General features: G+C 35.7%; 1 protein-coding gene across 4 annotated transcripts in view; it reads right to left on the minus strand.

The window, feature by feature from the left end:
• The window catches only part of Xpr1 (xenotropic and polytropic retrovirus receptor 1), a 193932-nt gene that overhangs the window by 50304 nt on the left and 128299 nt on the right, over positions 1-15329 (minus strand). For all 4 annotated transcript variants that reach the window (XM_021265336.2, XM_021265335.2, XM_087194403.1 and 1 more), the window contains one exon: positions 14834-14915. In XM_021265336.2, the coding sequence (XP_021120995.1) occupies positions 14834-14915 (82 nt within the window). The remainder of the gene's footprint in view (positions 1-14833; positions 14916-15329) is intronic.

Below are 15329 nucleotides of genomic sequence, written 5' to 3' on the forward strand. Positions count from 1 at the left end.
AAAAATTACTGTAAGGAGAAAAAGACATTATGTGCTATTTTAGGTAGTGTGGTCAGGGAAGAGGCTCAGGAGATGACATTTGCAGAGATCTTAAGGAAAAAAGAATAAACCATTGGGATATTTAGAGGAATAGGCCTCGGATAGAGGGAAAGTACAAAAGGCCCTGTGATAGAAGCTCAAGGCCACTAAGATTAGAATGAACAAGACATGAAGTGGAAGAGCTGGCCAGTAGCAAAGCAGACAGGTTTTTGTTTGTCAAGATTTAAGCTTTTACTCTAATGTACAGGCCAGTGGAAGGTTTCACATAAGTGATATGACTTGATTAATGACTTTCAAGAAATGAAAAAGTTGAAAAGGTCCCAAATGGTCAAAAGAGTAATAAAAGAGAACATAGTTGTAAGACTCGTGTGTGTGTGTGTGTGTGTGTGTGTGTGTGTGTATGGTGGTGGTGGTGGTACTGGGGATTGAATCCATGGCCTTCACATTGAGAAATATCCACCACCCTTTTTAAAATCTTTTATTTTCAGTCAAGATCTTGATAAACTGCCCAAACTGGGCTGAGCCTGTCATCCTTCTGCCTCAGCCTCCCAGAGTGCTGGGATTACAAGCATGTGCCATCATGCCTGGTCAATATACTTCACAGTTCTAAAACAGTCCAGTCTTACAATAACGATAACAATGTAACACTGGCATAAAAAGATATTCCATTTATCTACGGAGTAAGATTAAAAGCTCAGAAATGGGCCGGGGATTTAGCTCAGTGGTTCCACCACCTGCCTCTCAAGCACAAGGTCCTGAGTTTGATTCCCAGTACCAAAAAAAAAAGTTCAGAAATAAACATCTACAGCAGTTGATTTTCAACAAAGCATGCCAAGATCATTCAGTAAGAAAAGTATTTTCTTCAAAAGTAGTGCTGGGACAACTGAATGTCCATACACAAAAAATTTAAGTTGGATCCCTCATTTCACAATACAAAAAAATCAATTCAAAACTGATTGATGACATTAACAAATAAAACTAAAACCATAAAACTCCTAGAAAAAACAAGGGTAAATCTTCAAAATCTTGGATTTGGTAATGCACCAGAAATATGTACAAAAATGTTAAGATAAACTGAGCTTCAACAAAATTAAAGCTTTTACAGACAATGGATTGTATCAAAAAAGTAAAAGGACAATCTACAGAATGGAGAATAAAATTTGTAAATCATGTATCTGATTAAGAATCTTGTGTATAGAATATATAAAAAATCCTTACAACTTGATCAAAAGCCAATCCAATTAAAACATAAGCAAAAGCGAAGCATGGTCATGTGCGCCTGTAATCCCATTACTTTGGGAGGTGAGAAAGAAGGATGACAGGTTCTAGTCCAGTCTGAGCAACTTAGCAAGGTCTTATCTCAAAACAAACCATCAGAGCAATGATAAGCAAAAGATTTGGATGGACATTTGTCCAAATTACTTAAAATACCAAGTTCATGAAAAGTTGCTTAAGTGGTTAGTTATTAGGAAAATGCAAATCAAAAAAATAACTAGATACTTCACACCTAGTTGGAAGGTTAAAATTTTTTAAAAACACATGAAAAATAACAAATGTTGGAGAGAATATACAGAAAACAGAATGCTCATAAAATTGCTGTTGGAACTGGAAAATGCTATGTCTACAGAAAACAGTTTAGTGGTTCCTCAGAGAGTTAAACACGTACTCAAACAAATTCATGTAAATATATGTTCATAGCAGCATCATTCATAATTACCAAAAGGTAGATATAACTCAAATAGTCATCAATAGATGAATGGTTAAACAAAGTTTTATATATATAAAATGGAATATTATTTAGTCATAAAAGGAATGAAGTATTGATACATGCTACAACATGGATGAACTCTGAAAACATGCTAAGGGAAAGAAGCCATACACAAATTGTCACATATTGTGTGATTCCAGTTATATGAAATATCCAGAATAAGTAAATCCATAGATGCAGAAAGCAGATTGGGAGCAGCTAGCAGGTAGAGAGAAAGAAATATGATAATACAGTTTCCTTTTGGAGTGATGAAAATTTTTATGTAAAGATTGTATAACAATGTGAATGTATAAAATGTCACTGAAATGTTCACTTTAAAATGGTTAATTCTGTTATATAAACTTTACCTCAAAAAAATAAATGCAGAGGAAAAAATAACAAATACATCAAGCTGACATCACTAACTCCATTGTTAGGCACATGCTTTGAACTGTTTTACTAGTGGTAGTGATAGATCACAATTTACAACTTTCTAATTCTGTCTCGTTAACATTTGTGGTCACAAATAGAAAGTAAAATAGTCTGGAAAATAAAATAGTCTGGTTAGACCAAATATTTATTGGTCTAGCAGCATTAATATTGTTCTCTACATAGAAAAAATAGCCATGAATAGGAAAATGTAATATATATTCATTCATAAAAGTTATATATGTATTTACAAAACTTAAGTTCTACTTGATAATGAGAAACAGAAAATCTATAAGGCTTTTTTTAAATAACTGTGCTCTTAAATAAAATAATATCTTTGACCTAAACAGTAAGTTCAAAAAGTTTAAAAAAACAACCCAAACAATAAAATGTTACTGGATATCTTCCCAAAAGAATTAAAAGAATCATACCACAGTGATATATGTGCACCCATGTTTATAGCAGCACACTTTGTAATAGCTAAAACTTGCAAACAGCTCAACTGCCCATCAACTGGAGACTGGATAAAGAAGATGTGGTTTTTTAATAAAATGGAGTACTACTCAGCCATAAAGAATGAGAAACTGGAGACATTTGTAGCTAAGTGGATGCACACTGAGGCTATACTCTTAATCAAAATAAATAGGACACACATGTGTAAATACCAAATAGTTTCTCTGGTGTGAAAAACTGAAAGTGTAAATAAGAATCAAAATGTATAACTGATATTGTGCAATAGGAAGAAAATATCTAAAGGAGTAGGGGAAGTGGGAGCAGTAGGGGAAAGGAAAGAAGGGAAAAGAAAAAAAAATATGAGAAAAGGAAAAACATGGAAACAAAGTCTTTGTAAATAGGGAAGGGTGGAGAGGGTGAAGGGAGGGGAGGGGAATGGGGAAAAAAATAAGAACCAAGATATAGTACGTAAAGGTACAAGATCCCAACAATGAATGTAACTGTATTGTATACTTAAAATGTACCCAATAAACTAAATGGAAAAAAATGTCATTCTGCTGAATGAAAATATAGGTAGGGGTATATTTGCCAAAGAACTAATTCAGTTTCAAAAAACACATAGCAAACTTAACTGTTAACAGTCAATTATTCATCAAAGACTAGAAACTTCAAATTCACATAACTCTAAAACCTAAGGACACAGGTTACCAATACATGAAATGTTTTCCTAGCATGATCTCCCTGAAGCAATCTTATGTAGATGCACTTATATTAATTAAGCCACAACAACTCTTGTTAGAGAAGGTCATTGTGAAAAATTCTAGGGAATTAAGAAACAAAATGAATTAGTATTATTAATAAAAATATCATCTTTGTGATCCATAGGCCCATAGAATGAAAGATACTATTCTAAACTCTTCATGGCTTTATGAATTTTTAATAAAAAACAGCTAACATTCATCAAGTATTTATTCTGGACTAAGCAACGTGTTTAGTGCTTTATATGAATAATATCATTAATTCTCACAACAAACCATAAACTGGTTTTCCTCAGTAAACAATGAAAAAAACTGAAAGTTAGCTGAATTAGGTCCTTTGCCTAGGCGCAGTGGTGGTGAATATCTGGCACGTGTGCCACAGTGGACTCTTTGTATCATTGAAAGCTCTAAAATGTTAATCATCACTGGCTAGGGTCTCAAAGACTTAACTTCAGCAATCTGGCTCCAGGGCCTGCCACACTTAACAATGAGATTATGTTACATATAAACTAGTATGTCCTGTTTGAAAAGAAAAAAAAAAGAAGTATATCCTAAAACTTAAATAGTACAGTACTCTCTGTACTGTAACAGGTTCCCAAATCATTTTTCTTTAAAAGAATATTAAAATATTTGACAAGGAATATATAAGAGAAAAAAAACTCCTTAAATATTACAAAGGCTATGAAGTCTGTAGTCCCCTTCCCTGGAGGATACCATGTTAACAATTTTGTCTATTATCTTTCAAGAAATTCTTTACATACAGAGAAATATTGAATAGCTTCAAAATAAAACAATCTCAACTACAATTAGAAGCATGTTATGCATTCTATTCTAATTTTTGCTTTTTAAAAATTATATCCTGGAATGGAGGTTTTTCCATATCAGCACATAAAGCTCTCACTCAACACAATTCACTTAAACAGTTTACACTGAATGGGTATGTAAGTGGTTTCCAAAATTTTGCTATTATAAAGCAAAATGGCAATGAATACCCTCCCCTTCCGTACGTGTCTTTGCAACCATGAACGAGTACATTATGTATGTTAAATTCCTGGAAATAAAACTGCTTAATCAAAGAGACTGTATTCAAATTTTTTACATATGCTACCAAATTATCCTCCAAAGAGATTGCAACAATTAATATTCTTACCGCTACTGCATAAGTACCTATTTTACAACCTTTTATATCTACTGTAAACAGCCAAGCTAATAAGTGAAATACGACATAACATTATTATATCACATTAAATAAAGGTTATTGGGAATCTGTGAGAGACGAGTTTTTAAAAATCTATATGAGAAATTTTACCGTCATAAAAATTCTGAAATATGTGATTTTCAGACAATTATTAAATACCAGGTCATGTCCCCTTGAGAAATCATGCAATTATACACATAATTTTTTGATGTGAATAGTAAAAAAAGAATCGTGCTTGTACATGCATTATTACTGCTGTGCTTCTCAACACTGTTACCTTGTGAGCATCCACTGGGAGATAAGTAAGAATAGACAGCTGGCTTTAACTATATTTACCCTCCCCCTCAACACACACAAAGATCAAACAAAGCAGGGTTCTGAGGTGAGAGAACATAATGCAAACCACTAAATGCATAAATTACACACACTAAAAAAACCCAAACTGTATGATAAAGTAGTATATATTTATTAAACAAAACAAATTCTTATACTCTCCTGAATTAAAACAAAAGAAAACAAAAAACACCCTCTTTTCAATTAATTCACATGAAAATTTATGTCTTATTTAATGATGATGATACCACTATGGTCATATTAGAAATAAAGAAACTACCCACAAATAACTAAATGTGTTTTCCTACAGAAATAACCTCCACCACATACACTACATTAGGGATTGATGTAGTGCTTCACAACTATAAACATGTTTTCTTTACACTTCTTATCTGATCCCCATGAGCTGGTCTTAAAGCTAGTTTTTCATCTTTCTCAGCTATTACTCTCCCCCTTTCATCCTAGGTGAATTTGTCACCTTTCTCTTTCATTATCCACTCCTTCCTCCTAACCTATCCCTCACCCTGGGCAAACTACATCTTGAAGCTTATGTTTCCTTTTCTTGGAATATATTTCATCCCAGTAATGTCTAGCATAAATACCATTTTTTTCCACAGAGCCTTTGGTTATGTTCTCATTTAAAAGTAGTTTTTTTTGAGTTGCTTAGAACATTTTACACTTTCTGTCTTGTATTATATTATTCTTTAATATGTGCCTTAATCTGGCATAATAAACTTTGTAAGGAAAGGAATTTTCCTTTCAATCTTAAGATTCATGAGTATTATGGTTTAGATTTAAAATGTACCCCCAAAGTCTCATGTGTTTAGAGGTGAGGTTTTAGAAGGTGACTGAATTAAGGAGCGCTCGCTATGAGTTCCTGTGCTGTTGCTAAGTGGGGACCAACTGGATGTGAAGTCAGTCACTGGGGCATGACCCGAAAAGATATATTCTTCTCCAGAGCTCCTCCCTTATCTTTTCTGCTTCCTGGCTGCCATGGGTTGAGCAGCTTTCCTCAGTCATCCCTTTTATTGTGCCATTTCTGTCTTGCACCCTGCCAACCATGCCCCTGAAACCATAAGTCAAATAAATCTCTTTTCCTTTAAGATCTGAGTATTGAGCATTTTGTCCCAGTGATGGGAAAATAACTAATATAGTTATAAAGCAAAATCATAAAACACATAAAATATATGTGTTGAATAAATAAAATTCTAAAACAATGCTGTAAATTTAAAGTATTAAGCTCATTTAGTAAATGAGGAAACTGTTTTAGAAAAGTGAAGGAATGTTCCTAAAGCCAAAACTAACAGCTGAGTTGGAACTCAGGCAAGCCTTCTGTTCTTTCCACAACACCTAGCTTGATAATCTAGGTTCTAGGTTTTTACTGTGGTATTTCTGTGTATTCTACATAAGCAGATTGTATTCATCCTAAAAAGAAGAACTAGGTTAAATATGATCATAAATTATATCAATATTAAAGTATAAGCTTAGGGGAGATAATACTTATTAATTTTTTGTAACTGGTAGAAAGGTGAACTTTAATAATATAACTAAATCATACTGTTAATAGGTAAAATACATATGCTCTCTGAAAGCCTTTGTAACTTGGGTTATAATTTCATAATGTACAACTGACAGCCTTAAACATATTTATAAGGAATAATGAGTTCTACAAATTCTTTCTCAAATGTCTGCTTGGACCACGGTAGGAATCTAAAATGCAAAAATGAAAAATATACAGTCTCTACATCCAAAATAGTGTGACAGTGGTATAAACCTTCCTTGTTCATACATTATTATGACTACTACAAGTTCAAAACAGAAGTCACTGAGCAGATTTAATTTTCTATTATTAATCTGCAGTTATCATAAGCATAATTATACAGACTCTTGAGGTATACCATGTTTATTTGACCTTAAAAGTCTTTGCCCAAGGGCCGGAGATTTAGCTCAGTGGTTCTGCCACCTGCCTCGCAAGCACAAGGTCCCGAGTTTGATCCCTGTTCCAAAAAAAAAAAAGGTCTTTGCCCAAGCATGGTGGCACATGCCTGTAATTCTAGAACTTTGGAGGCTGAGGCAAGAGGATTGCCATGAGTTCAAGGTCAGCCATGAGTTCTAGGTAAATCTGGACTACATAGCAAGACCCTGTCTCAACAAAAACCAAAAAAAGTCAATTGCAGGAACCTGAGATTTTGTATGTGGTTTTTTACTGTTTGTGTGTTTTGTTTATCATTTACGTAATTTCATCTCTCTCCTCCTCTGCCATTCAAATTTCCCCACTATTTTTTGAGCCCCTGTTATATGCCATGTGGTGTTCTAGTGTTTGAGCAACACTGTTCAACAGGAAAGACAAAAGCCCAGCCTACCTGGGGTTTCAATTTCAGTGAGAAAACAGACATAAATGTGTAAAATAAAATCATATAAATTTTAAGCACTCTGAAGAAAACTAATGTAAGCTAAATGGACAGAAAGGTACAAAATAGAGTATTTTCAGGTAGGGTGATCAGGGAAAGCCTTACTGTGTAGGTAGCATTTCAATAGAGACCTACATGAAGTGAAAGAGTAAGCCATATAGATACCTTGGGAAAGAGCCCTTTAGGTAACAGCAAAGGCTCTTAGATAAGAATGAATTTGAAGTGTTCTGAGAATAGTAATAACACGAATTTGGTTGGAAACAGTGAAACTCAGTGAATGTGTGGGGGAGGTCAATAGATATAGTCAGAAAAGTCCTTGGGGCCAGAACCTGTAGGGCCTTGTAGGCTACAGTAAAGTGTCTGAATTTTATTGTAAGAGAAGCCATGAATGGATTTTAAATAGCAATGTGACAAGATCTACTTTACATTAAAAACAAAACAAAACACATACTGTTGGTTGTAAGGAAGCAACAGTGGATACAGGGAAACATGATCAGAAGGATGTTGTGGTATATTAAACAAGAAATAGTTGCTTAGACAAGGATGTTAATAGTGGATATGGTGAGAATCCATCAGATTTAGAAAATATTTTGAAGACTGAGAAACAAGATTTTCTGATAGATTAATATTAGAGGATGAAGGAAAACAAGTTGAAAGTTTTTGGCTTGAGAAACTCGATAATAGGTAATGTCATATGCAAAAGAAAGCATAGGATAAAGAAAGCAGAGCCAGGAAGGCAGAGCACTTGCCTAGTGTGAACAAAGACCTAGGTTTGGTCCCTGGCAACCCACAAACCAAACCAAACCAAACCAAAATGAAACAAAACACCCCAAAACAACCAAAATAAAACAATGTTTATCTATGTAAATGTAAGATGTCTATTAAAAATCCATGTTGGGACTGGGGATTTAGCAATGGTTCCACCGCCTGCCTCGCAAGTGCAAGGTCCTGAGTTCGAACCTTAGTACCAAAAAAATAAAAATCCATGTAGCCAATCAGATATTAGAGAATAATATACATTTGAGAGTCATAAGCATATAATTAGCTTTATAGCCATAAACTTGAATAAAACTGCCTTAAGTAGGAAATAAATGTAGACAGTGAAGATAGCCTCTCACTATCATTCTATTTTTTGATGTTGGAAGTGTAGCTTTTACTCTCAATCCTTCCTCCCTCTTTCTAATTTTTAATGTCTACAGATGTTATTTTAGTGAATAAACTTTGTAACATAAAAATTTATCTTCATCTATGTTCAAAGGAGTTTAAATTCTTCATAAATGAACTCTATAAGTGGCACTAAAAACTAGAAAATTATGGAGAAGAAGTCAATATTTTGACTGCTCCCAGCACAGGGGAGGCTTCTGGGTTGACATGCTACAGCTCCCAGTGCAGAGGAGGAGACTTCTGGGTCAATGTACCACAGCTCCCAGTGCAGAGCAGACTTCCACGTCAACCTACCACCACTCCCAGCACAGAGGAGGCTTCCATGTTGATGTGCTACAGCTCCCAGCACAGAGGAGGAGGCTTCTGGGTGAACGTGCCACAGCTCCCAATGCAGAGTAGACTTCTATGCCAACCTACTACTGCTCCCAGCAGAGAGGAGGCTTCCGGGTCAACATGCTACAGCTCCCAGTGCAGAGAAGGAGGCTTCTGGGCTGACTTGCCACAGCTCCCAGTGCAGAGCAGGAGGCTTCCAGGCCAACCTACCACTGCTCCCAGCACAGGGGAGGCTTCTGGGTCGACGTGCTATAGCTCCCAGTGCAGAGAAGGAGGCTTCGGGGTCAACATGCCACAGCTCCCAGTGCAGAGTAAGAGGCTTTGGGAACAAACTACCACCACTCCCAGCACAGAGGAAGCTTTTGGATCGATGTGTTACAGCTCCCAGCACTGAGTAGGAGACTTCTAGACCAACCTACCACCACTCCCAGCACAGAGGAGGTGAGCCCCGTGGGTGTCAGCAGCACCCGCCCCACCCCCAGCCCCGATGAAATGAGAAGACATGTAAAAAAGCCTCAGAACCAGACTTCCAGACCACCTACAGCAACCCCAAAGGGAAACAAGATGGAACACTCTGATACTCAACTACCTGGACTCCCTGAACTAGCAACAAAAGAGGATCTGGAAAAAATGAAAACAGAAATAATTTATCAGATAACAGCAGAGATTGTGCCCATAGTGCAAGCCATGATTAATGAATCTAGAGAGGACACAGATAAAAAAATAGAGGAGCTGAGGAACATGATGGAATCTGAACAGAGGAAACAAATGGAATTCATAAAACAGACGCAAACAGATTTTCAGATTAAAAACTCCACTGAAAGTCTATGAAGCAGAATGAACCAGTGTGAGGAAAGAATTTCAGATATAGAAGATAAGATTGCAATTAGTGAGGAGGAAAAGAAAAATTTCTTTAAAATTGTAAGGAACCACAAGAAATCAATCCAGCAGCTGGTAGATGATGGAAAGAAGAATAACATAAGACTGATCAGAGTCCATGAAGAAACAGGAGAGAGTGCAGATGACATAAAAAAACTCTTCACAGAAGTGATGGCAGAAAACTTCCCAAGGAGGGGAAAAGAACTGGACATACAGATAAGTGAGGCATATAGGACTCCAAATAACCTTGATCAAAAAAATCTACACATAGGCATATAAGAGTTAAGATTCCAGAAACACAACAGAAGAACAAAGTTCTCCAAGCAGTTAGAGAAAAGAAATAAATCACATACAAAGAAAAGCCCATCAGAATCACAGAAGATTTCTCAAGGCAAACACTCAAGGCAAGAAGAGCTTGGAGTGACGTATTCCAAGCCCTAAAGGAAAACAGTCTCCAACCCAGATTGATGTACCCTGCAAAACTATCTTTCAAAATTGATGGTGAAATAAGATACTTTCATGACGAAGAGTGCCTGAGCAACTTCATGAATACCAAACCAGCACTCCAAAAAATTTTAGACAATATCCTAGGAAAAGACAACGAGGATCACAACCTCAGGAAGCCCAGTAGAATGAATCCACCTGGCATGACAAGAAATTAAAAGCAAAGAGGGAGAATCCAACAAAAAGAAAAAGTCATGACAATGATAAGTCAATAAGTATCAGTTATAACCATCAATGTTAATGGTCTCAATTCACCAATCAAAAGAAATAGACTGCAAGAATGGGTCAAGAAGCAAGATCCAACAATATGCTGCATACAAGAAGCACACTTAATTCAAAAAGAAGCTCATAGACTGAAAGTTAAAGGGTGGAAAACAATACTCCATGCTACAGGAATCCAAAAATAAGGAGTAGCTATCCTCTTTGCAGATCAAGTGGATTACAAACCAACAATGATTAAGAGAGACAAAGAAGGACAGTACATCCTTGTAAAGGGAACAATCTAAGAGGAAGAGATGACAATCATAAATTTGTATGTACCAAACACTAGTGTGCCCAACTATATAAAACAAATACTAATGGAAATGAAAAATCATATAAGCACTAATACAATAGTAGCGGGGGACCTCAATGCCACACTGTCACATATAGATAGATCAACTAGACAAAAAACAAGCAATGAAACACTAGAACTCAATCAAACTCTTGAACAAATGAACTTAACAGATGTTTACAGTGTTCCACCTCACAAATCAGAACACACATTCTTTTTAGCTCCACATGGGTCGTTCTCCAAAATAGACCACATACTCACCCATAGAACATATTTAGGTAAGTACAAAGGAATTGAAGTTATCCCCTGTATATTAGCAGACCATAGTGTGATGAAATTGGAGATCAATAGCAAAAGAAACTGCAAAAATTTCATAAACACATGGAAATTGAATAACACACTTCTGAATAACCAATGGATCACAGAGGAAATTAAAGAAGAAATCAGACAATTCCTTCAATTAAATGGCAATGACAATACAACATATCAGAATCTATAGGACACAATGAAATGAGTCCTATGAGGGAAATTCATAGCAGTGAATACTCATATTAGGAAAACAGAGTGAGGCCAATTAAACAACTTGATGCTGAACCTCAAGCTTCTAGAAAAAGAAGAGCAGGACAAACCCAAAGCTCATACAAAGGGAGGAAATTATAAAGATCAGAGCAGAAATCAATGCAATGGAGACGAAGAGAATGATACAAAAAATCAATGAAGCCAAGAGTTTGTTCTTCGAAAGAATAAACAAAATTGACAAATTCTCAGCCAGTATTATCAGAAAAAGGAAAGAAAAGGCCCAAATCCATGCAATTAGGAATGAAAAGGATGAAATTACCACGGACCCAGCAGAAATCCAGAGGATCATCAATACCTACTTCCAGAACCTATGCACCAATAAGACAGAAAATACAGAAGAAATGGACAGATTCCTAGATATGTGTGAATTACCAAAGTGGAATGAAGAAGACCTAAAAATTCTAAACAACCCAATATCAACCAATGAAATTGAAAACGTAATTAAAAACTCACCAAGAAAAGCCCGGGTCCTGATTGCTTCACTGCTGAATTCTACAAGACATTTCGAAAGAACTACTGCCATGACTGTTTAAACTCTTCAATGAAATTGAAAGGGAAGCAATACTCCCAAATTCATTTCTGGAAGCAAGCATCATCTTGATCCCCAAAGCAAAGAAAGACCCAACCAAAAGAGAACTATAGGCCAATCTCACTAATAAACACAGATGCAAAAATCCTTAATAAGATACTGGCAAATAGAATGCAGAAGATCATAAGAAGATCATAACCCTGACCAACTGGGATCTATCTCAGGCATGCAGGGATGGTTCAACTTACACAAATCAATCATTGTAATACATTATATCAATAGAGCCAAGGACAAAAAACATATGATCATCTCGATAGATGCAGAAAAAGCATTTGACAAAATCCAACATGCATTTATGATAAAAACCCTCCAAAAAATTGGAATAGACAGTCTCTACCTCAATCTGATAAAAGCCATCTTTGAAAAACCAACAGCCAATATCATATTAAATGGTCAAAAACTGAAATCCTTCACACTACAATCAGGAACAAGACAAGGATGTCCACTATCACCACTCTTGTTCAATATAGTTCTGGAAACATTAGCCATGGCAATTAGACAAGAGAAAGAAATAAAAGGAATAAAGATAGGAAATGAAGAAGTCAAATTGTCATTATTTGCAGATGACATGATACTCTATATAGAAGACCCCAAGAACTCCACCAAAAGTCTTCTAGACTTAATAACCAAATTCAGTCAAGTAGCTGGTTACAAGGTCAACACCCCAAAATCAATAGCTTTCCTCTACACCAATGACAGATTCACTGAGAGAGAAATAGGGCAAATAATTCCTTTCACAATAGCATCCAAGAAAAAGAAATACCTAGGAATCAACCTAACAAAAGAAATCAAAGACCTCTTCTCTGAAAACTACAGCACTTTGAAAAGAGAGACTGAAGACGATATCAGAAACTGGAAAGACATCCCTTGCTAATGGGTAGGATTAACACAGTGAAAATGGCCATACTTCCAAAACTGCTATATAGATTCAATGCAATCCCAATTGAAATCCCAGCAGCATACTTCATGGACCTGGAGAAAACAATTCAAAAATTCATTTGAAATAAGAAGAAACCTAGAATAGCAAAAGCAATTCGAGGCTACAAAGACAAGGTAGGGGGTATCACAATCCCCAACCTGAAACTATACTACAAAGTTTCTGTGATAAAAACAGCATGGTACTGGCAAAGAGAGAGACCTGAGGACCAGTGGAACAGATTAGAAGATGCAGAAACAATTCCAGACACACTCAGCCATCTCATCTTTGACAAAGGTGCCAAACATCCTCTCTGGAGGAAAGATAGCCTCTTTAATAAATGGTGCTGGAAAAATTGGGTTTCAACTTGCCAAAGACTAAAACTAGACCTATATCTCTCACCATGCACTAAACTAAAATCAAAATGGATTAAAGATCTAAATATTAAAACAGAAACATTAAACCAGCTGGAAGAGAGTTTAGGAAGAACTCTTGAAGATACTGGTGTAGGAAAAAATTTTATGAATAAAACCTCAGTTGCCCATGAACTAGAACAAACAATCAACAAGTGAGACCTCTACTTACTAAAAAGCTGAGAAACCACCAACTTACAGCAAGAGAAATCACCAACAGTGTGAAAAGACAATCCAACAGCTGTCCCTCAGACAAAGGTCTACTATCTAGATTCTATAAAGAACTTAAAAAAATCAGACCTCTCAAATTTAAAGACCCAATCTGAAAATGGGCATCTGAAATGAACAGACATTTCTCAGACAAAGAAGTAGAAACAGCAGATAAACATATGAAAAACTGTTCAACATCACTGGTCATTTGAGCAATGCAAATCAAAACAATGCTCAGATTCCACCTCACCCCAGAAAGAATGGCTACTATCAAGAAATCAACTAATGGGCCGGGGATTTAGCTGAGTTATTCCACCACATGGCTCGCAAGCAGAAGGATCCAAGTTCGATTCCCAGTACAAAAAAAAAAAAAAGAAATCAACCAATAACAAATGCTGGTGGGGCTGTGGGGAAAGAGGAACACTGCTCCACTGCTGGTGGGAGTGTAGACTGGTGCAACCACTGTGGAAATGAGTATGGAGATACCTCAGAGAACTAGGACTGGAGGTCCCATTTGACCCAGCTATTCCCATGCTGGGTATCTTCCCCAAAGAATTAAAAGAATCATACCACAGTGATATATGTGCACCCATGTTCATAGCAGCACAATTTGTAATAGCTAAAACTTGGAAACAGCCCAAATGCCCATCAATTGGATAAAGACAATGTGGAGTTTTTATAAAATGGAGTACTACTGAGCCATAAAAAACGATAAATTAGAGATATTTATAGCTAAATGGATGCACATTGAGGTGATACTCTAAAGTGAAATAAATAGGACACGTGTAAATACCAAATAATTTCTCTAGTGTGAGAAACTGAAAGTGTAAAAAAGGACTAGAAGGTGTAAGAGATAATGTCAAATAGGAAGAAAAAGGACAAAGAGGAAGGGGAAGTGGGAGGGGTAGAGGAAAAGGAAAGAAGGGAATGGAATTAATATGAGGAAATGAGAAAATGGAAACAAAGTCTTTGTAGATAGGGAGGGATGGAGGGGTTGAAGGGAGGGCAGGGGAAGGGAGAAAAAATAAGAACCAAGAGTGATTATGTAAAGGTGAAAATTTCCAATGATGAACGTCACATTGTATACCTAAAATGTACCAATAAAATAAAAATGTTTTAAAAAGTCAATATTTTAATAACTACCCAAGGGAAAAATAGACAAAACAAATGATAAATCCACTCTACAACATTTATAACAACAAAAAATAGCCCTGATAAAATTTTTAGTAACTTTGATAGATATATCCTTGATTCTTTACTGAGGGGCAGAGTATGACTTATGCATATTAGAAAGGATAAATTAATTCAAAATTTAAACTGCTTACCTGCAAGCACAAGGGTAATATTTAGTACAATGAATATTCCGCAAAATAGACCAACTCTAAAAGTAGTCCATGCTGGTGCAGGCTGTGGAGAGAACAGTAACATTTTGAATATGGGATAAAATATGAAATGTATTTAATAGTATAAGCCTCAAAGTTCTCCACTAAAATAGTATTTTATGATCTTAATTTTTATAAATCTGAACCAGAGAACCATGCATTTTACATCAACCTGTAATCTCTACAACAGAATTGCCAGTTGGATTCTTTTACAGAAACATAAGTCATGAAATAAGATTATAATATTAGGCATCAAATTATTTTATATACATACCAAGGTTTGTTATGGGAGATAATTTAGATAAAATTTCATTTTTACAGTGCATACAGTATTATCCAATTAAAGTCACATATTTGTAACTATGAGTAATTAGCAACAATGGTAAAAATAAGACCATTTATTTCCTAATAGTACTTATGCTTCTATCCTGGGAAATTT

The sequence above is a fragment of the Heterocephalus glaber genome, unplaced genomic scaffold, assembly GCF_053883595.1.
Source record: "Heterocephalus glaber isolate CG9 unplaced genomic scaffold, H.glaber_assembly_v1.0 deba00001600, whole genome shotgun sequence".
Classification (NCBI taxonomy): domain Eukaryota; kingdom Metazoa; phylum Chordata; class Mammalia; order Rodentia; family Bathyergidae; genus Heterocephalus; species Heterocephalus glaber.